Here is a 23,219-nt window from a genome sequence, read left to right on the forward strand (position 1 = left end):
TTCCTACTGGCTATTGTCTGTATTTATGATGGCTGTTGATTTTGCTATGTTAACTTTATATCCTGCTATTTTCCCTGAATTCTTCTGTTGTTTGTTTTAGTTTTACCGTTGATTCCCTGGGTTTCCCAGATGCACTGTCACGTCATCTGTGGATGTAGGCAGCCCCACCTTCCGTTCAGCTGTTATACCCGTAGTTGTTTTCTCGCTTTGATCTCATTCCGTAGTATCTTCGATATAAGGTTACGTGGACGTGGGAATAATGGGCATCTTTGCCAAGTTCTTGACCTTAGTGGGAGGGGCTAGTATTTCCCCCACAGAGAAGGGGCTAGCTTTAGGATGAGGTGCAAAGGTGTGCGTGGTGTATAACTTTTCCAATACATATATTCTGTGATATTCAAAGTTGTTGCTATTAAATAAGAAGTAATAAAAATAAAGAAAGCTTTTCAGTCCAAAATAAAATACAGAACTATGCCATTAACTGAAGGAACATAGGAAGGATAAACATAAATCCAAATATTATTGAATAAGAAAACAGGAAAAACCCAGGAAAACAGTAAATTAAGGAAATGTTGAGTTGTTTGAATACGTTAAGTGAAATAAATATTTGATAAGGCTGATTATCGGAGGGAGAGAGGAAGGAAGGGACAGGCAGATAGACTGACCACACAGTAGCACTTGGGGACAAGGATTCCTCATACAGTTTAACCATTTGGATTGCATTGTAAATTAGATCCTTACCCTAGACGTTATACCAAAATAAAATCTGAGCTGGGAAAAATGTTTAGAGTGACACGTTTCATTTCGTTACACACACACAGACATGTTTATAATATCACGGACATGTATGGGTTTTCTATGCTGTGTAACAAATCATCACAGACCTGTGGTTAGAATAAGCACCCGTTCACTGTGTCAAGTTTCTGTGGGGCAGGAGTCGGGACAGCTGAGCTGGGTCCTCTGCACAGGGTCTCATCTGGAGACCCCAGGAGGGAAGGTCTGTGGGTCAGCTCCCTCAGGCTGTTAGCAGAAATCATTTCCTTGTGGCTGTAGAATTCATGGCATCTTGCTTCTTCGGGGCCAGCAGGAGAGAGAAAGAGAAAGAGAGAGAGAGAGAGAGAGAGAGCCCTTTGGTCCCAGCCTCTGACCTTTAGATCCTCTTTAAAATGGCTCACCCGATATCTGATAAGGTCGGACTTACCCAGAATAATCCCCCTTTGATTAACTTAAGGTCAGCTAATTACGGGATTTCATTACATCTGCAAAATCCCTTCACCTTTGCTATACGTTACCCAATCATGAGAGTGACATCTTACCATATTCACAGCCCCCCCCCCCACTCTTGAGGGAGAGGGGTGGTGCAGGAGTGAATGCCTGGGTGGGGCACCTGCAGGCTTGTTGGGATTCTGTCTGCTCAGGGAGCACCTATCATCCTGGTTCATTACAGTTTTATCATAAATGTTGCTTTTATTGAAAAACTTTTCATTTCATTTTTTTAACCTTCATTTATTTCTTCTCCATCATTTTTCCCTCATTTAAATCCAAATATTTGACCTATATAATTTTCCTTCTCCCTGAAAAACTTTTGAAAACATTACTTTCAGGTCATGTCTACCTGTGATGAATTTCCTCAGTTTTGTTTGTCCAAGTAAGTCTATTTCCCCTTCACTTTTGAAAGATGATTTTGCTGGATACATAATTCTAGGTTGGTGTTTCGGTTTTCTTCTTTCACCACTTGAAAGATTTCACTTTCTGTCGAGAAGTTCACGTAATTTTCATCCTTGTTCTTCCATAGATTAGGTGACTTTTTTCCCCCTTCCTTCTTTCAAAGTTTCTCCTTGTCTTTGGCTTTCAGCAGTTTGTGCCTAGGTTCAGACATTTTGGTATTTATCCTACTTGGTGTTCTCTAAGGCTTTTGGATCTGTGGTTTGGTGTCTGTCATAAATTTTGCAAAGTTCTTGGCCATTGTTTCTTCAAACTTTTCTTCTGCTCTCTTCTCACTTTCTCCTTCTGGTATTCCTGTTACATGTATGTTTTATCTTTTGAAATTGTCCTACAGTTCTTGGATGTTCTGTAATTTTTTCATTTTTTTAATCTCCGCATTTCAGTTTTGGAAGTTTCTGTTGACGTATCTTCAAGCTCACTAATTGTTTCCTTGGTTGTGTCTAGTCTGTTAATGAGCCCATCAAAGGCATTCTTCATTTTGTTACTGTTTTTGATTTCTAGTATTTCCTTTTGACTCTAAGCGTTTCCATCACTCTGCTTATATTACCCGTCTGTTCTTGCGTCTTGTCCACTTTTTGCATCACAGTTATTTTAAACTCCCTTTCTGGTAATTCCAAAATCTGTGTCGCAATTGAGTCTGATTCTGATGCATTTTTAAAAATGTCTTTAGGGAATTCCCTGGCGGTCCAGTGATTAGGACTGTGCACTTCCACTGCCGGGGGCCTGGGTTTGATCCCTGGTTAGGGAACTAAGATCCTGCAAGCTGCGAGGTGCAGCCAATAAATAAATAAATAAAAAAAATAAAATGTCTTCAGACTGTTTTTTTTTTTTTTTTCTTGCCTTTTACTATGCCTTGTAATTTTTTTGTTAAAACCTGGACCTGATGTATTGGGTAATAGGGACTGAGGCCTTCAGTGTGAGGCAGGAGCTGGACTGTGTTTACTGTTTGCTGTAGCTGTGGTGTCAGAGACTTCACATCCCCCAGTGTCCTGGCTTTGGGGCTCCCCTAAGGACTCCTCCTGCGTCTTGCCCCTGTTTTGGCTGGAGTCACTGCCATTGCACTGGAGCCCTCCTGGTGAGGTGGTAAGGAGTGGGGGAAGGGGTGTTCTACAGTCTGCTAGTGGCCCTGTGTCCCTGGGCTGTGACCCTCACACATTTCTTATTTCCTTCTCCCCATCCCTTAGATGAGGTAGGGAGGCTAGGAGGGGGAAACGTCCTTCCCGCAGGTGGGCTAAGGTTCTGGCAAAGTCCCTCTCTGCCGAGTGGGCTTTTGAGAACGCATTGGGTGTATTTCACAAAGGTTACTCTTTCCCTCCCTCTGCCAGAGCCAAGAGGGGATCTTCACTGTGAGTACTCTGTGGGGTGCCTGGAAGTAAAACCTAGGAAAATGTGGCGGCCTGCTTAAAATTGCGGTCCAAGGAGCTTCCCACGTTCACGCTGTCTGCACTCAGCCTCCAGCATTTCTTCAAAATTACCATCTATTATAAGTCTTCCAATGAGGTTCTGAATCAAGCAGCTTCTCTTCCAGGTCTCAGGGGGGTGGTTTCCTAGCCATTTCAGCACTCTGATGGGTCCAAGAAAAGACGTTGTAAGGATAGGAGTGAGGATTTGCAAGCTCTTTACGTCATGGGCTGCAGCTGCAAGTTTCTAGTTAATGTTTCGGTTCATTTTAGAGATAATCATTTGATTTTCTTAGTCGTTAGTATGGCCGGTTGTATTAGGGGCTTTCCTCATATTGAACCGTCCATGCATTCATGGTTTATTGCACTTAGTTCTGATTGTGAATTTTCAATGTGCTGCTGCATTCTTTACTGTAGGGTATTTGCACTGATAGCCATATGTGAGACTGGCTTGAAGTTCCCCTTTTTTATGTATGCTGTCTTGATCTTGTGTATATGTCAGTATTATATCTTTTTTTCATGATAGAGACTTTATAAAGTTTTTCTTCTTTTTCTGTGACCTAGAGCTGTACTGTCTAATAATGGCTAATTATATGTGACTGTTATACTTAAATTAATCAAAATAAAATAAAAATTAAAAAATTCAGTTATTTAGTCCACACTAGCCACATTTCAAGTGGAAATTTAGCTGGTGCCAATAGAGAACATTTTTATTGTCACATGAAGTTCCACTGGACAGTGCTGATCTAGAGTCAGAAAAACTTCCCATGTCTCTGAAATCTGCACTGTCCAGGCCAGTGGTCACTAGCCACAGGTGGTTTTTGAGCAGGTTTGTACGTGTGGTGTGTTTGTGGTGTGTTTGTGGTATGTGTGGTGTGTGTGGTATGCTTGTGGAGTGTGTGTGTGGTGTGCTTGTGTGTGTGGTGTGTGTATGGTGTGTGTAGTATATGTATGGTGTGTGTAGTGTATGTGTGGTGTGTTTGTGGTATGTGTGGTGTATGTGTGTGTATTGTTTGTGTGGTGTGCTTGTGGTGTGTGTGTGTGGTGTGCTTGTGTGTGTGTGTATGGTGTGTGTAGTGTATGTGTGTGTATGGTGTGTGTGTGTGGTGTGTGTTTGGTGTGTGTGGTATGTGAGTTATTGGTCTTCTGACTTACAGTGGCTTTTTGTGCAGTAATATGCAAATTAGCCCAATAGCTTTCATGTAAGCTGCAAATAGTTTTCCCTGTTTGTCATTTGCCTTTTTTTTTTCTGTTGTTGATAGTGAATAGTAGTTGTTTCAAATGTTGCCAAAATATTCTGAGAGCTTTCATTGTTTTTCTCTTCCTCAAGCTTTTAAAATTAACAGTTGAAAACATGAAAGTAACGCATGGTAATAATTATAAGCATATTAAAAATGAAGAAAAGAAAAGAAAAAGAAATTGCTTCAAATACAACTACTCAAATTTTGGTGTTTTTTTTTCTCAGTCTTTTTTTCTTACTGTGATAAGAGGGTTCAAAGCAGCTGCCCCACAGGGAGGGCCCACGGCTACCTTCCGCTCAGCCATTCATTCCTCATGGACCCACGTGGGTCTGTCCGTCCTGCGTTAGCCTTGGCTCGTGGGTGAGGAAGTGGAGGGCGAGGGCGGCCCGTTTCTGCAGGGGCTCCTCTTCAGATGGTTGTGCTGGTCTGGTCCTTGCCGTTGGGCTTGTGCATGGGCACGAATTATTTTGTGTTCCTTCCATCTCTGTTAAGGTATAAACTGCTTCCATGTTAATATGTGCTCATTAGATGTTGTATTTTTTGGTAAAATACACCTAGCATAGTATTTATCATTTTAATTTTGTAAACGTACCGTTCATTGGCATTACATCCATTTACAGTGCTGTGTGATCGTCACCACTATCTATACCCAGAACTTCTTTATCATCTCATGGATTTCTTTCTGTTGCCTCCTCCTTTCCTTCAGCAGACATACTACATGACTTTCCTTATCAATGGGCCGTCTGCAGTACTATTCTGGAATATTCTTAATTGTAATTCTCTTGTAAATGACGTTATCGTGAACTTCTTTGTGTGCAGAGCGTTTTTGTTGTTTAGAATTACTTTTTTTAGGATCAACGTCCAGAAATAGAATTTCACATTTGGAAGGAATGAGCATTTTTAACATTTTTCCCAGCCACATTTTGATAGTTTTTGTATTATTCTGCAAGGTCATGAGAGCAAATTGAGGGTGTTTAAGAGGTAAGTAAGGTGTGTGCTTTCTTCGAATACACACAGAGCCCTGCCTGTCTCACGCTTTGGGCTGAAATGAGAGTATTTCTTTAAGAGCTAGTACGTGTGTTTATCTTTTATTCTTACTTTAGTGGCTTTAAAAATCACTCTGCACTAGCCAGATATGGGCTGCAACTCCGAGCAGGCCTCCAGGCCTTGCCGAGAGCCGCTCAGAGTCACCAGTTTGTTAATTTAGCCGCTGGGACATAAGTGGCGCCGTGATTGCAGCCCAGCAAGACCTGTTTGGGTGGGGCTCTCCGTTAAAGGTTGCCGTGCTAAGGTAGGTCTAATTTTATAGAAAATTCTGGGATACGTACATTTGAAAAAATCATTTTTGTGTTTGGTCTTGGCAGAAAAGCAGGCCTCTGTGTGTGTGTGTGTGTGTCTGTGTGTGTGTGTGTACATGCACACGCACTCACGTTTTAATGTGTGAGCGTCTATTTTCTAGATATTTGGAACCACGGTGACAGAGCTTTTCCGGTGTTTCTGCTGTACCTTCCCTTTCTCCCACGGCGCCGTGGGAGGTGTGTCAGGCGTGTGCACGTGCGGTTGTGCTGCTGTGCGCTTACCCAGGACAGGCCCTGGGCGGCATCGCCTCCGCTCCTCCGGTAGCAGGAGCTTTCGGTCGCCCTGATTTACCTCCTGGAGGACATCGTGGTCTGTTGTTAAACTCCTTACCTTCTGTGAGATAAGATTTGAGGCAGATATTAGGATTTCAGACTGTAATTCCAGTTGTAACTTCAAGAAATTAGTGTTTTTCCACACATCTTCAGGAATGCATTAAGAAAGGGAAACAATAAGGCTATATGTTGGGTGGGGACATTCTTATCTGTAGAGTTTAAAAATTATGTATTATGTTGGCATTGCAGACCGTCTTCTCATTCTTACTTTTGTTTCCAGTGTTCGTCCTTTTGATGTGTGTTGTGTGGTCACGGTACGTGGTGACATTGTGCTGTGTTGGGCAGCCCCAGAGTTTTCTGTGTGTCTCCATCGTGTGGACCTATGGGACTTCCCCTTCTTATCACTGGGCTTGAAACTTTCATTTTTTTTTTAAATAAAATAAGAGTAAAATGCAATAACGTACATAGAACAGCCCCAGAGACTGCCGAGCCGCAGCCTTGGGGGCCTTGCTCCAGTGGAGCTGCAGCTACTTCAGACTTGTTTCTCTTTAGTTTTGTTGTGGTCAGATACACATAACATACGACTTACCACGTGACCCGAGTGCCAGGCTCAGTGGCATCAGGTACATTCACATCGTTGTGCAGGCGTCGCCACCATCAGCTCCAGGACTTTTTCATCTTCCCAGACTGAAACTCTGCCCCCATTAAACACTCTGCATCCCCTCCCCACCACCCCTGGCCCCCACCATCTGCTTTCTGTCCCTAGGGACTTGACTGCTGTTGGGACCCAGCATGAATAGAGTTAGGCAGCACTTGCCCTTTTGTGACTGGCTTGTTTTACATAGCGTAATGTCTTTAAGAGTCATCCATGGTGGAGCATGTCAGAATTTCCTTCTTTTTCGAGGCGGAATAATAGCGCAGTGTGTGCATAATACCACATTGTGCTTGTCCTTTCATCCACCAGCGGACACTTGCGCTACTTCCACCTTTTGGCTGATTGTGAATAACAAATGCTGCTGTGAACATGGGTGTGCAGATGGCTGTTTGAGTTTCTGCTTTTGATTCCTTTGGATAAATACCCAACGTGGAATTGCAGAATCATATGGTGAATTCTATTTTTAATATTTTGAGGGACCACCATACTATTTTCCAAAGTGGCTGCACCATTTTACATTCCCACCAACAGTGCACAAGGGTTCTAACTTCCCCACGTTCTCACCAACACTTGTTATTTTACTTATTTATTTTAAAATAATGGGTATGAAGTGATACATCATTGTGGTTTCGATTTGCATTTCCTTAATGACTAAGTGATGTTGAGCATCTTTTCATGTGCTTATTGACCGTTTTTGCACCTTCCTTGGAGAAATGTCTATTCCAGTCCTGTGCCTGTTTTTTTTTTGTTTTTTTTTTAAATTAATTAATTTATTTATTTATTTTTGGCTGTGTTGGGTCTTCGTTTCTGTGCGAGGGCTTTCTCTAGTTGCGGCAAGTGGGGGCCACTCTTCATCGCGGTGCGCTGGCCTCTCACTATCGCGGCCTCTCTTGTTGCGGAGCACGGGCTCCAGACGTGCAGGCTCAGCAGTTGTGGCTCACGGGCCCAGTTGCTCCGCGGCATGTGGGATCCTCCGGACCAGGGCTCGAACCTGTGTCCCCTGCATTGGCAGGCGGAATCTCAACCACTGCGCCACCAGGGAAGCCCTGTGCCTGTTTTGAATAGTCTTATTTGTCTTTTTGTTGTTGAGTTGTAAGAGTTTTAAAAATATATATTCTGGATGTTAACCCACTATCAGATATATGATTTGCCAATATTTTCTTACATTCTGTGGGTTGCCTCTTCACTCTATTGATGGCGTCTTTTGATGCACAAAAGTTTTAAATTTTGGTGTAGGCCAGTTTACTTTTTCTTTGGTTGCCCGTGCTTTTGGTGTCATAATCCAAGGAATCGTTGCCAAATCCAGTGTCACGAAGCTTTTCCCCAATGTTTTCTTCTAAAAATTTTATAGATTTAGGTCTTATGTTTAGGTCTTTGATCCATTTTGAGTTAATTTTTATATATGGTGCTAAGTAATAGTCCAACTTTATTCTTTTGTATGCAGATACCCGGTTTTCCCAAAATTATGTGTTGAAATTACTGTCTTTTCCTTATTTCATGGTCTTGGCACCTTTGTGAAAAATCATTCGACACACACGTGATGGTTTATTTCCGGGCTCTCTTTTCTGTTCCACTGGTCTGTCTATACGTCTGTCTTTTTGCCCGTCCCATGCTGTTTTGATGACTGTGGCTGTGAAATCAGGAAGTGTAAGACCTCTAATTTGTTCTTCTTCTTCAAGATTGTTTTGACTGTTTATGGTCCCTTGAGATTTCATATGAATTTTAGGATGGGTTTTTCTATTTCTGTAAAAAAAGTAGTTGGAATTTCAGTAGGGATGGCATTGAATCTGCAGATTGCTTGGGATGGTATCAACATCTTAACAATACTGTCTTCCAATCCATGAGCTCGGGATGTGTTTCCATTTACTGATATCTAATTTCCTGCAGAAATGTTTTGTAGTTTTCAGTGTACAAGTCTTGCCTTGGTTATCTTATTCTTTTTGATGGTATGGTAGATGGAATTTTCTTTATCTCCTTTTTGGATTGTTCATTGTTAGTCTATAGAAACACCACTGATTTTTGTGTGTTAATTTTGTGCCCTACTACTTTGCTATAATTCATTTATTAGTTCTAACAATTATGGTTTTTTGGTAGCATCTTTAGGGCTCACTATATATAAGATCATGTCATCTGTGAGCAAAGATAATTTTATTTCTTCCTTTCCAATTTGGATGCCTGTTGTTTCTTTTCCTTGCCTAATGCTGTGGCCAGGACTTCCAGAACTGTGTTGAATACAAGTGGTGAGAGTGGTCATCCTTGTCTTATTCCTGATCTTAGGGGAGAAGCTTTCCATTTTTCACCATTGAGAATAATGTTGGCTGTGGGTTACTTCAATTTTGAGTGTTAGAATCTATAGGCATTTCCCCCCTTAGGTTCCTTTCTGTGCTTTTATGTCTAGGAAGGCTATCTTTCTACCATAAGGACAGCTATTTGCTTATGTCTTCTTCTGATAATTTTTCCTGTTTCAAGTTTTGTGTTTATCTCCTGAAGTCATGTAGAGCTTATTTTGTTTGCAAAGTAAAGAAAGGATCTAATATAGCAGTTTAAAAATAAGCGTTGAACTAGTTGACTACTGCCTTGGCCCTCACCAGTGTGACATGCCCCATTACTTCCTGCAGCTGCCTCAGTCCTGTAGTTAGGAAGGGGGTTGCTGTGTCTTCGAGGGTCTGGGTGCCTTTCTCTGTCAGGGGGCATGAGGCAAGCATGCTAAAATGATTCTCAATTCCTTCATGCTTCCCGCCGAAATAGAATTCTTTTATAAGGTCCTTTTTTATTTCCCTTAAAGTCTAAGCATTATAGAAAAGTACAGATCACCCCACAACCCAGAAGGAGCCATTATCCACGTGTCCCCAGCTCTCTGTGTGCAGGGAGCTGCAGTGAGCAGGGTGGGCTGAGTGACCAGGGGCCACACAGCACTGCTGTCTTCAGTCCAATGTAAAATTGAATTCTACTGGAATTTTCAGGAGAAAATACTGGCTTGAAACTGAAGGAACTTCTCAACTTGAGAAAAATGCAAACTATATATCTCTCTAAAATTCTCCTAAGTATATGAAAACTTAAAAACAAACTTTAAGAATTTGTAGTTTGAAAATACATCTTAACTTTAGACCATGTTTGTGAACTGCCTGCTGTAAAGAAATCACTCTTATTCTGCAGTGGTTCTTTGCTTGCCCCCCACCCCCCCCCCACCTGGTATAAATTTAGTATGTGCATTTTGTCAGGTTTCTGACATCACGTCTCTCCACATCTAGTCCTTAGTCCTGTGCGTAGGTGGACGCCGGCCTCGTCTCTGTGGTCTTTCGGTTTCTGTTTCTGTTCCTGAGTTCTGGGCCTACGGGTTCCGCGTCCGTCTGTCCGTCAGTGACCGGGTTGGTCTTGCTGTCCATCTTTCCAAATCCCCTTTTCTCAGAATACTGTTCCCTTTCAAGCTTGGTCAGTTTTCCTTCCCTTTTAGGGAGGCATTTGCTCTGCATCTGCTTCTGGATCTTTTTTGTCCTGTTTTCCAGCTCCCTCCTCGGGGACCCCCATTCCTGCTGCTCCCCACCCTCAGGCTCATCCGTCTGGTCCCCTGGAGGTGGTTCCCTCTCCTTCCCTTGGCGGCCACTTTTCAGGGTTGGACCCTTTCTGTGTCGTGTTGCTACGAGGGAGTCCCCCTCTGTCACCCCGTTTGGTATTTTGTTAGTTTGTGGGGAAAGAGCTCTTGACCCAACTTTATTGATCATCTTGGCCCCAGTGGTTTAGAGAGTTGTTATTGTCATATTGACTTTAAAGGTGTCCTGCTTGTACAGGGTACGCATACTGTGGTGTGCAGGCTGGGAGGGGGACCGTCTTTTCCTGGTGACAGTCCTTGAGGGAGGACAGGGAAGAATGTGAGAGCTGGTGTCCAGGCTGGGGGGCTCTATGACTGAGGAAAGCGGGGCTGACCTGAGGGCAGTGAAGGCGTGGGGGCCACTGAGAATCTGCAGGAAGAGCAGGTGCAAAGGCCCTGAGGCTGGAGAGCGGAAGGTGCCGCCCTCCAAGAGCAGAGACAGGGGAAGGGGGCAGAGAGCTCAGACCCCAGGTGGCCGTGCAGATCAGAGAGGGACTGACCTTCCCCTCAAGGGAGGTGGGGGGGACACTGGAGGTGGATCTGACGCGTTTTCAGAGCACCGCCCTGGGTGCAGAGTGTAGAGTGACCTGGGAAAGGCTGAGGGCAGAAGCAGGGGAACCTCAGGAGGAAGCGGCAGTGGCGCTTGGACCAGGGCAGCAGAGGAGGGTGTGGGGGCGGAGGAGGGCGAGTCTGGAAGTGCTTTGGCAGCAGGGGCAACGGTGTGACGGGAGCTGGATACAGGGGGAGAGAGAGGGGTTCATTTAGCCTCTGCAGGTGGAAGGATGGGTGGATGGAGTTGCCATTGACAGAGATGGGGAGGGGCTGGGGGCAGGGTGCAGGCGTGTGTGTGTGTGAAAGCATGTGTGTATGAATGCATGTGTGTGAGAACGTGTGTGTATGAATGTGTGTGTGAGTGTGTGTGTATGAATACGTGTGCATGTGTGAGAGTGTATGAATGTGTGTGCATGCGTGTGCGCGTATGAATGTGTGTGTGCATGTGTGTGATTGCATGTGTATGAATGCTTGTGTGTGCGTGTGTATGTGAGCGTGTGCATATGAATGCATGTGTGTGAAAGCGTGTGTGTATGAATGCGTGTGTATGAATGCATGGGTGAGAGCGGGTGTGTTTGAATGCATGTGTGTGTCAGAGCGTGTGTATGAATGCGTGTGTGTGCGTGTATGAATGTGTGTGTGTGAGAGCGTGTGTGCATTAATGCGTGTGTGTGCATGTTTGTATGAATACGTGTGTGTGCATGTGTGAGAGTGCGTGTGTATGAATGCGTGTATGTGCATGTATGAGAGCGTGTACGTATGAATGTGTGTGAGCGTGTGTGTATAAATGCATGTGTGAGCGTGTATGAGTGCTTGTGTGCATGTGTGTGAGTGTGTGCGTATGTGTGTGAGAGCGTGTGCGTATGTGTGAGAGCGTGTGTGTGAATGCGTGTGTGTGCATGTGTGTGAGCGTGTGTGTAGAAATGCGTGTGTGTGCGTATGTGAGAACGTGTATGAATGCGTGTGCGTGTGTATGAATGCGTGTGTGTGAGCGTGTGTATGAATGCGTGTGTGCATGTGAGTGCGTGTGTATGAATGTGTGTGAGCGTGTGTATGAATGCGTGTGAGCGTGTGTATGAATGCGTGTGTGCATGTGAGAGCGTGTGCATATGAATGTGTGTGTGCATGTTTGTGAGAGTGTGTGCGTATGAATGCGTGTGTGCGTATGAGAACGTGTGTGCATTAATGTGTGTGTGCGCGTGTGTGCATGTGAGAGCGTGTATGTGTGTGAGCATGTGTGTATGAATGCGTGTGTGTGAGAACGTGTGTATGAATGCGTGTGTGCACGAATGCGTGTGTGCATGTGCGTGAGAGTGTGTATGAATGCGTGTGTGCATGAATGCGTGTGTGCATGTGCGTGAGAGCGTGTGTGTATGAATGTGTGTGTGTGCATGTGTGTGTATGAGAGCGTGCCTTGGATTGCCTACGGCCACTTAGGACAGGGCTTCGGGGAGGATGGTGGGCGGGGCCGCCGCAGGGCTGAGTGCGAGGTGGGCGGGGTCAGCACGGGAGCTCACATCCGACTGTGCTTGTGGACGTCGGGACTTGAAGCTGAATCTCTTTGCCCTGTCTCCAGGCTGAGCCCACGAGCTCTGGCGTGGAAAGGTTGCTGAAATGCTGGGGGGCCCTCTGCGCCCCAAAACCAGCACCCTTGCCCTCAGCCCAGGACGGGCGTGGGGGGCTGCCCTCCCCATTTGCTCGTTCCTGGTCAGGGCATCTGGGACTTTGCACTCGAAGTCCTCTGTCTTGGATCACCCCGGGGCCCGAGGCCAACTGACCGGCCGCCCCTGGTCGCGTCCTGGCCACGGCGCGGGTTGCCCCGCGTCCCTGGTTCAGGTGGGGGATCGTTCGGGTCGGGGGGAGAGGGGTGCGCGGTGCTTCCCATGCTCTCGGAGCTGTGCCGCCGTCACCACCGTCAGCTCGGACCACCTCCACCCCTCAGCCACACCCGGGGCCCGGCCACAGCCTGCTGCCTGTCTCGGCGGACCTGCCTGCTCTGGAGCTCCGTAAACTGGAGTCAGACGTCGCCTGTCCTTTGGTGGCGGGTTTCTTTCACTGAGCACAGTGTTCCTGAGGCTCGTCCACGCCGTAGCCCATGTCAGTGGCCGCCGTGTTCGCTTGGACCACGCTTTGTCTCTCCGTCCATGCTGGGCTGGCCTTTGGGCAGTTCCTGCCTTTCGCCTGCCGGGATTCCGCGGCTGCAAGTGCTCGTGGCCGAGCCTCTGCGTGGACAAGCGTTTCCACGTCTCTTGGGCGCATTGCTGGGCCACGGCCAGCGTTTTGAGGCAGCGCCAGGCTGTTTGGCACAGCGGCTGCACCGCCCGCACCCTCCTCCCCCGCCCCCAGCCGTGTCTGAGGGTCCGCTTCTGCGCAGTCTCCGCAGACTGGCCGTCTTCTCTCCGTGTCAGCGTCCCGGGGGTGTGGGCGGAAGCTCGCCGTGCTTCGGGTTTGCGTTCCCCTGACGCCTAGTGATGTTTGGCATCGTCCGCGGGCTGGCTGTCAGTCTGTTCAGACCCGCTGCCTGGTCTTTCCGTGGGCGGCCTGCCTGCTTGGGCTTTTCTTTGCTCACCTGGGAGGGTGACAGAGGCACGGCGTGCCCTCCTCCCCGTGCAGCACGTGGGGGCTGGAGGCTGGGCCCCGGCCCCGAGCTTGGCCTTGGAGACTGGAAGGCCCCACACCCGGCTGGACTCTGGCCACCGTCTCTGTTGGGCGGAGGCGCGGAGCCTCCTCCACACCCTGCTCTGCGGTCTGCAAGGCTCTGGTTTCCCAACCGTTTTTCCCTTCGTTCGTTGCTCTGCCGGCAGTTCAGTCCTCCTGCCCCCGGGACACACAGGAACATCAGCGGGTGACAGCACCTCCCGCGTGGCAGCCGTGCACGCCGGCGTCTTGGGCCGTGGGTGACGTGTTTGGGCCCAGCTGTGGTCAGCCTGGACCCTGGCTCCGGGCCCACAGCCTCCGCGTCCAGAGCTCTGCTCGGATCGGGGGTCTGGGTCCTGAGGCGTGGTGGGTGGGGTTTTGTTTCTTTTGTTTTGAATTGTGGCAGAAAACACATAACATTAGATTTATCATCTTCGCTGTTCTTAAGCGTGGTCCAGCAGTGTCAGGGGCGTTCACACTGATGTCACCGATCTCAGGAACTTTTCGTCTCCCGTGTCTGAAACTCTGCACCCACTGGACATACGTCCCTGCCGTGTCTCCCGTCCCTGTCCAGGCCTGCCGTGACCTCTCAGCACCTTGGCCACGTGGGGTTGCGTTGGACCACGCCCCTCACTCGGCTGGCTGGCCTGGTGGTCCAGGACCCCGGCAGGCCGTGTGGGAAAAGGCGGCGTCCTGTTTTCTCAGGGACCGGGCACCCTGTGTTGGCTGTGCCCTGGGGTGTCCGCAAGCCCGAAACCAGCACTTGGTGCCGCGTGGCTCTTTCCACGTTCTCAGAGCCTGTCCCGGGCCCCCTGCCGCTAGGTCCTGCCGGACACCCCCGCCTGGCTGCGGGCAGCCCCTCCCAAGCCCCCCGCCCGCCCGCCCCGGGGACAGAGCAGGGCTGGACGTCAGCTGTGGATCCAGGGCTGTGGTGCCTGCCCATCACCGGGCGAGGCTTGTCCTCGCTCCGCCCCTTTTCCCTGGACGAGCTGCGGACCAGCCCCCTGTGCAGAACGGGGTCTCCCGAGTGGAGCAGGGTGTCCCCCGCCCCGTGTCGTGCCCTAGCCCCTTGGTGAGGACGGCAGATAGGCCATCACATTGGCGTCTGCTCGCGGCCGTCAGGGCTGTGTCACTGGCCTGACTGTCTTTTCTTCTTAATTTACAGCCAGAAAACCTCCAGAAGAACTGGCTGCGGGAATTTTATCAGGTAAGAGCCCCGTGGCGGCCGGGCCCACGGGAGGGGAGCGGCTCACGTTGCGAGAGATCACGTTTCGTCCTGTGGCCTCGCGCGGGCAGCCGGGGGTCCCATCCACTTCCCGGTTCCTTCTCGGAGGCCCCTCCCTTCTCAGATGCCCCCACCCCCGCCGGGGTCTCTGGTTGTCGGAGGGGAGGCTGTCAAAAGCTGGTGGGGACATTTGGGTGCGTTTCGGGGGGCCCTGGGCTCTGGGCAGAAAGCGCGGTGACTGGCTGGCGGGTGGACGCTGGCCGGAGGCTCTGGGGGAAGCCTGTTCCCGGCACCTTGCGTGGAGCAGCTGTTGGTCGGGCCCCTCGTCTTGGTCAGTTCTGTCCTGGATGCCGGGGGGCCGCTCTGGAGGGACGACAGAGGACTCTGCTCCTGGAGCCCGTGCTCCACGGGGACTGGCGAGGAGCACAGCCAGGACCAGCTCAGACGTCCCCCCACGAGGACCAGCCTCGCCGTAGCGGGGTCCTTGGCGGAGCGCGTGGGGCCCTGACGGGGCGTTGAGAGGCCACTCTGGGAACTGGTGGACGAGTGGGGCATTCCGCTCAGCGGGGCTGCAGGCTGCCTGTGGGCCACCAGGAGGCCAGTGTGGCCGCAGCCCGCAGAGCCCGGGGTAGGGACAGCGTGACGAGCCCAGCACATGTGTTCTGTGAACAGGAGGAAGTGCAGGTATTGGGGGCCGGCCTCAGGGCTGCTGAGGCCCCAGGGGCTGAGGGGTGGCACCTGGCGGGTCCCCTCGGGGGCGCTCGGTGTCCTGACCATCCCATGCGGGACACATGGGCCACTGGGCAGCCCTGGGCTCCTGCCGTCCCTGCTGGCACGGGGGGGTGGCCACCTGTCAAGTCTCCACGCCCGACCCCACCAGATGCTCAGGCCACTGGTGGGGACGGGGGTGGGGTGCGGGTCCCGCTCCCGCTCTGGAGAGGCAGCCGGATCCAGAGGGAAGAGTCCAGTGAGGTGTGTCTGCCTGGGCTGTTTGGAGGCGGGCGGTGGTCTTGGCCAGGGAGGTGGGTCCCTGGGGAGCATCTGAGGCCCTGGAGGGTGGGGGTGGCAAGAGGCCATGGGGGGGGGTGTCTGTGGTAGTGAGTGGGGCTCGTTTCCCCGTCACCTGGGGGTTCTGAGCTCTTCCTTCCCCACAGTCTGCCCTGCCCAGGTGGAGAGCTGACCTCAGGGCCCCGGCCGAAGCCTGGCCTGGCAGAGCCGTCGCGTCAGCTCCAGGCAGGCAGCTGTCCGAGGGGGCAGGGCGAGACCGCCTTCCTGGCCGAGGGCTCACCTCGGGGGCGCGGTCCGGCTCCAGCGGCTCCTTCTGCCTGTGGCCGTGGAGTGAGAGGCCCTGGCGTGTGGCCGGAGCCATCCGTCCAGCTCTGTCTGTTCCCTGGTCTGTGTGAGTTTCGGCCAGAGCAGCTGTCACGTTAGTTCGTTTGTTTTTCATGGCTGGGCCTCGGCAGTGCCCGAGGAGCACAGGGTGTGAGATGTGGTGGATAGCGGGCCTGGCCCCGGGCTGGGAGGGGTCTTGGCGGTGACGGCCTCAAGGATGCAGGCGGGAGGCCTGTTCGGGTGCCGGGCTGCCCTCGGTGAGAGGCCCCTGGGAGCGGTCACGGGGAGCCAGGGTGAGACCCCGACTTGACAGGCCCCAGACTGGAGGCTTGGGGCTCACGTCCAGCCTTCCTTTCCCCTCCTGTTTCACTGATGACCTGGAGCCTCGGTGCAGTGAGGACAGTGAGTAGCCGGTGGTCTGGGGGTGAGTTCAGAGGGCGGCAGCTCCACCTTTTGTGAACTCTGACCCCCGGGAAACACAGACCTCCTCGTTTCTGAGCCTCCTGGCTGCGCGCTCGGCCGCGTCGGGCTGCTTCCGGAGCCAGAGCCCGGCCGGCGGGCAGGCAGCTCGGTGCTCCTCTCGAGGTCCATGTGCAGGGCGCCTGCGTCCTTGCTGGGACACTCCGCCTCGGCGAAGGGCATGGAACGTAAGGAGTGATGAGAGCTGCGGACGTTCTTCCCGGTTTGCGCGCAGAAGCCTCTGGAGGAGGAAGCAATTTCAGTGGCAATTCTTAAAAGTAAGATTTTAACACAAGCCCCCCCTGCCTTTCTTGGGCCGACTTGGTCAGTGGGGTTCTCAGCCCCCTGCCCGCAGCCCAGCGGCTGTGGGTCGGGAAGCCGAGCGGCCCCACCCAGAGCAAGGCCGGCGCTGGCCCAGGGCCCAGGGGGCAGGGCCTTGAGACACAGGGTGCTGGGTGGCTGTACGTCTTTAAAAAATCCTAGAGTCTATTATGCAGTTGTGATATTTTTCAAAGTAGGCTTTTAATGATCTGCTTTTATAAACAGGAGAGCTGAATACAACCTTCATGTTTTCTAGAACCCTTGGAATAATTTTTGCTTTTTTGTCAAACTTGATCACCGTAAAAATGCAGGAGACAGGAGAAAATACCGTTTGTGTTCCCATCCTTAGTTCTGAACTAGGATTTTCATGTGCTCTGTCCCGAACGTGGCCACGGCACCAGAGAGGGTGATCAACCTTCCAGAAGACGCAGAGCCTGGCGTCACCCCTGCTGGCCTCCCCGTGCTTCCCTGCCCTCTGTGCCCATCCCAGCTCTGACCTCTCCCCAGGCCTCAGACTCCTGGAACCATCGCCAGCGACCCTCACCCACTTCCAGGCCAGCGGCAGCCTTGCCAGCCCCCTTCATGGGCCCTCAGGAATCTCCCTCGGGGCCGCCACACCCCCGCGCTTTCTCTGTGAGCAGCGGAGTGCCCTGCAAATGGAACCCAGGTCCTGCTGCCCTCCTGCTTCCTGTCTCACGGGCTGAGGGCCCAGGGTCCATGCGGGGCCTCCAGGCGGCCCCACTCCCCCCGCTGCCTCCTTCTGGCCCCGCTCTGTCCCTGGGCATGCCTGGGGTTCGGGCCTCTGCCCTCGCTCCCCCGCCCCGCTCTCCCGGCCCTTGCGGTTGCGGCCCCTCGGAGAGGCCCCTCCCGGTCACCCTCTTGGCCTCCCCCAGCCTTATCTTGCTCTGTGGATTCATCACTGTCTGAACTTGTGTTCTGGAAACGCAGCCTCCACCTCTGCCGTGGCCTGGATGTTTGTGTCCCCTGCCCCCAAATTCATGTGCGGAAGCCTCATCCCCAATGTGATGGCATTTGAGGTGGGTCCTTTGTGAGGTGATTAGGTTCAGATGAGGTCATGAGGGTGGGGACCATCATGGGATAAGTGCCCTTATACAAAGAGGAAGAGACCATGGCTTGGGAGGTGCCAGCCACCGTGCAGGGTGCTGGGGGCCAGAGGGGAGTGCGCCAGACACCCCGCCCTCGGGAACTTCCACGGTGCTGCCAAGGTACAGCCGGAAACAGCCCAGGGTGGCTCAGGGCCGCTCTGGGCTGGGGTGCAGGAACTGGCTTACAGGGTCCTCAGGAAGGCCTTGGACGAGGCTGCAGCCAGACCTGAGGATGGGCAGGCGCAGCCATTCTGCCTCTGATGGTCACTAATCCTAGTGACTGCAGGCCAGGTCGGTGGGAAGTCGATTTTAAATTTCCAGTTTACAGAGACGGTGCACTTGGGGCAGGGCCCGTCCTGCTGCTGCATCCCTAGAGCCTGGAGTGTGTCTTCACGTGGTGTGTGCTCAGCTCTCAGCTGAATAACAGTGGGGAAACAGCACAAAGCAGAGGAGGATAAATAAGTGTCCCCACCCCAGTTCTGCCTCTGCTTGATGTCACACCCTCATGTCTAATGTCTCTGTGTCCCGGGGAAAAGGTACTTTCCTTAGCCAGTCGCAGGTCAGCGCACTTGGACAGCTTACTCTTTGTTTGGTAAACTGGGAAATCTTTCTATGTAGATTAATATACACTCTCTCTTTTAATGGCTTCAGGGTATTTCATCAAATGGATGGATAGGCCATCATGTTTTAAAGTCATTTTTCTATCGATGGCCCTTAGCTTGTTTCAAATTTATAGTAATGCTATAGATAAATTATAAAACAGGGATGATGCTGGCTCACATCCAAACATGAAAAATGAGCAAGTATTGATGATTTTTTATTGAGATAATAAATATTTGTTATTTACTAATGAGAGATCCAGTAAGATGTTAGAACTGGTTCAAAGAAGAATCCAAAGAGCAAACGTGTGGACTCTCCTGTCTGCGGTGCTGAGATGACTTTGCAGAAAGGATGCAGGGCTGACCAGGAATGAGCTGTGCGCCACCAGACACTGGCGTTCTTTTATTTTTTTTAAATAAATAAATATATTTATTTATTTATTTATGGCTGTGTTGGGTCTTCGTTGCTGTGCGCAGGCTTTCTCTAGTTGCAGTGAGCAGGGGCTACCTTTCGTTGCCGTGTGCGGGCTTCTCATTGCCGTGGCTTCTCTTGTTGCCGAGCACGGGCTCTAGGTGCGCAGGCTTCAGTAGTTGTGGCACGCGGGCTCAGTAGCTGTGCTCGCGGGCTCTAGAGCACAGGCTCAGTAGTTGTGGCACACGGGCTTAGTTGCTCCACGGCATGTGGGATCTTCCCGGACCAGGGCTCGAACCCATGTCCCCTGCATTGGCAGGTGGATTCTTAACCACTGCGCCACCAGGGAAGCCCGACACTGGCGTCTTGAGGTCAAGAATCTTTGCATCACTGCTGGTGTTTAGAATTCACAGAACTGTAAAACAGCTCAGAGATCATTAAAGACAGAGATAATCCGAACAGGGACAGGGCACCTCTAATCTTTTATGCCCATCTGAAAGTCTTTCATGATTTTCCCTGACAATAACTTAAAGAATAATGGGATGAGTAATATCTGCTTCCAGCTAACATGGAGAAACAGGTACCAAATTTACCCTCCTGCCTTAAACAAATTAAGACCAGAAAACATATATGAAACAGTAGTTTTCAGACCTCAAGCAGCAGGCAGAACTGAGGGGACGAGAAGGAAGCCTGTACTCACCCCAGTTTACAGCCAGAGAGAACTTCTAGGCTAGTGTCCAGCAAGACGAAATTTACAATTTGATAGTTTACAACCAATAAAAAATGACCATGCAGGCAAAGAAGCCCTTAAAGAGGAGAAAAGTCAGTCAACGGTATGGCTAGAGGTTTATCAGTTTTATTGACCTTGGAGAACCTGCTTTTGGTTTTATTGATCGCGCCAATGTTGTTTTCTGTTTTCTCTTCCACTGATTTCTGCTCTTTATGTTTTCCTTTCTTTTCATCACTTTGGGTTTAATTTGCTCTTCTATATGTAGTTTCTGAAAGGAGAAGACAACAGTGACCAATTTTAGAAATTTGACATTGGGGAATCATCACTAAAAATCCTGCAGACGATAAAAAGATAGTAAGGGAAATATCATGAACAACTTTTTGCCAGTAAATTTGGACACTTATATGAAAGGAAGATGTTTTTGGAAAAACAAAGGATCAAAGCTAAGTCAAGAAGAAATAAATGAGCTCTCTATTAAATTAAAATTTTGCTAAACACTTTCCCACAAAAAAACCTCTCCAGAACCAGATGGTTTCACTGACGAATTCTGTCAAACATTTAAGCAAGAAACAACAACAATTCTACAGAAACTTTTCAAGAAGACTAACGCATGGGTGATGCTTCCTAACTCATCCTGTGATGCAAGCAGTGCCCTGACAGCAAAGGCAGACAGAGGCGTCACAGAATAAAAAGATCCGTATCCCCCATGGAGTAAATGCCAAAATTCATGGAACTTTAGCAAATCGAATATATGAAACTATATATATATATATATAAAGACACAAGCGACACACGCATGCATATAAACAACAACATATCAAAAAGTTAATGCATCAGTACAAAGGAACACAAGCCTGGCACTAACATACAAAATTAATAAATAAGATTACCCATGTCAACCGATTGAGGAAGGCAAACCACATGATTATCTCGGTAGATGCACAAAAAGCATTTGCCAAAATTCTACAACCATCTCTGATGAAAACTCCCAGCAAACTAAGAATAGAGAGGAGCTTGCGCAGGAGCTTCTGTAAAGGGCACTACGAACCCCACAGCTGACGCGATGCTTTTTTGCCTCGAGAGTGGGAGTAGAGCAAGGATGCCTGGTTTCACCTCTCTGTTCAGCGTGGCAGTGAAGGAAGGTCCTAGCCAGTGCCGCCAGGCAAGAAAGGAAATAGAGCCACACGGATCTGAAAGGAAGAGGTTAGACTGTGTCTGGGCCGAAGGCATGACTGGAAATCATGAGGAATCTACAGAAACTTTACTATTACAAATATGTCAACTTATTTAGTTTGCAACGTACAAGATCAATTTGAAAACATCTTTTTCTGTTAGATATGATCACTTAGAGTAGCACCAAAATGAAATACTTGGATATAAAGCTAATGAAATATGTTAATGTCTGTACACTGAAAACATAAAACACTGATGAAAGAAATCAGGGAAGATACAAAGAAATGGAGAGGTGTACCATGTTCATGGACTGCAAGACTCAATTATGTTAACATGTCAACTCCACTAATTGATCCACCAGTTTTGCAGTTCCAATCAAAATCTCTGCAGGACATTTTGGTAGAAGACTGCAAGATGATTCTAAAATGTAAAATGTGTATGGCAGAGCAAAGGAACTAGAATAGCCAAAACAGCATTGGAAAAAAAACAGTTAAGTTTAAGGAGTCTCACTTTCTGATTTCAAGACTTACTACAAAGCTACTGCAATCAAGACAGTGTGTTTTTGGGAAAAGGACAGAGATGTGGATTAGTGGAACAGAAAAGAGATGCAGAAACAGACCCACAAATATGTCTAAGTGATTGACAAAGGCTATAAAGGCTATTCATTAGATAAGGGACAGTCTTTTCAACAAATGGTGCTGGACCAATCAGACATCCATTTGCAAAAAAAATTTTTTCCATATTTCGCACCATACACAAAAAATGAAATACGTTGTAGACTTAAATGTAAAACTTAAAATTATGAAATTTCTAGAAGAAAACTTAAGACAAAAATGTTGTGGATGGCAACTAGACTTGCGGTGGTGATCACTCTGTAGTGTATACAGGTGTCGGATTACAATGCTGCACACCTGAAAGTTACATTAAACAAACAAACTAATTAATTAATTTAGCTCTAAGTCCCCCGCCCCCCGTCCCCGTCCCCTCCCAAATCTTTATGAGCTTGGTTAGGCAACGATTTCTTAGATACAACACCAAAAGCACAACTCATAAAAGAAAAATGCTGATAAATTAGAACTTTGCATAATTAGGAACTTTTGCTCTTTGTAAGACACTGTTAGAGGAATGAAAAGGCACCCCAGATGTGGGAGGGATATTTGTAAATCACATTTGATGAAGGGCTTGTATCCAGAAAGTACAAGGAGCTCTCAAAAGTCAATAATAAGAAAGCAGAGAACCCAGTTTACAAATGAGCAAAGGATTTGAATAGACACTTTACGGAAGAAGATACACAAATGGTAAACGTGTGAAAAGGTGCTCAACATCACTAGTCTTTCAGGAAATGCAGATTAAAACCACAGTGAGATATCAGTTCCTATGTGTCAGACTGGATACAATTAACAGAACCCTGGCCACGTCCTGTGTTGACGAGGATGCAGCACGTGTGGAGCCCGCTGGCAGGAACGCAGGGCGGTGAGGCCACTGTGGGGAAGCCTGTCTGTCCATTTCTGTGAAGTCAACACATGCCCACCACGTGACCCAAGATTCCCACCCTGTTTACCCACCTGACGTGGACACGTATGTTCGCACGAAACCTGAGGCGGTGTTTCCGCTGCTTTCCTTGTCGTCCTCTGCGAGCCAGACTCCGGCGTGTGCCCTGATCTGCTAATGTGGCTCGTGGGGACAGGAACGACGCACTCCTACAGGAAGGACGGGGGCCTGGAGGAGGCGAGCCCAGGGGCACGGGCCCTGCTCGGGTTCTGGGTGGCGCTGGGGGCGCAGGAAGTGCCAGTTCTTCCCTCCGCCCCCTGCTGCGGGCTCGGCCGCCGTGGGTCTGCAGCTGCCCCCCCTCACCCCGTGCCCAGCCTCACCCGATGCGTCAGCGTTTGAGGTTCTTTACAGAGACACAGAGCTGGTGACAGGCTGCAGACGTTCATCGCCTGTGCTGTGCCCGCGGACGCCGGCTCGTCCTTACGGCGTGTGAGGCACAGCACGGCGGCTCTGGGGGGACCCCGTGGTGCCCAGCGGAGAATCCTCATTGACCCTTGAAGAGCCACTCGCTCGCTGGTGTCAGTGTGGCTGCATTCGTTGCCCCTGATACTGAGACGAAGGCCCACCCCCTCGGAGCCCACTGACGTGGTGGCACCGGTGTGTCCAGGCTGCCCTTCTGGAAAGTGCTCTGACCCCTGACCCCGGGACCCCCTCCGAGGTGGATATTGGGGGGGCTCACTAAGAAAACTCCAGCCCTGCACTTTGGGCTGGATGGCTGGCCCGCACCCACCCCAAGGACGCGGAACGGCCCTCCTGCCCCACACGGGGCCAGGGAGACAACCTCGCTGATCAGACAGCCAGGCCCTCTGCCTGCTGGTGAGGTCACGGAAACTCGTGGTGTCCTGGGCGCTGGCCGGCAGCTGCTATGGGGCCTGGACTCTGGG

General features: G+C 49.8%; 1 protein-coding gene and 1 long non-coding RNA gene across 15 annotated transcripts in view; both read left to right on the forward strand.

Moving 5' to 3' along the window:
• The window catches only part of INPP5A (inositol polyphosphate-5-phosphatase A), a 181,576-nt gene that overhangs the window by 48,510 nt on the left and 109,847 nt on the right, over positions 1–23,219 (forward strand). For all 14 annotated transcript variants that reach the window (XM_082407084.1, XM_082407087.1, XM_082407080.1 and 11 more), the window contains one exon: positions 14,593–14,634. In XM_082407084.1, coding sequence (XP_082263210.1) covers positions 14,593–14,634 — 42 coding nt within the window. The remainder of the gene's footprint in view (positions 1–14,592; positions 14,635–23,219) is intronic.
• On the forward strand, positions 14,641–22,155 carry LOC309635601. Its single transcript, XR_014248927.1, has 2 exons — positions 14,641–15,624; positions 15,807–22,155. It is a non-coding gene; the product is annotated as an uncharacterized lncRNA (long non-coding RNA).

This window comes from Balaenoptera borealis (genome assembly GCF_965194805.1).
Source record: "Balaenoptera borealis genome assembly, chromosome: 10".
In the NCBI taxonomy this organism is placed as follows: domain Eukaryota; kingdom Metazoa; phylum Chordata; class Mammalia; order Artiodactyla; family Balaenopteridae; genus Balaenoptera; species Balaenoptera borealis.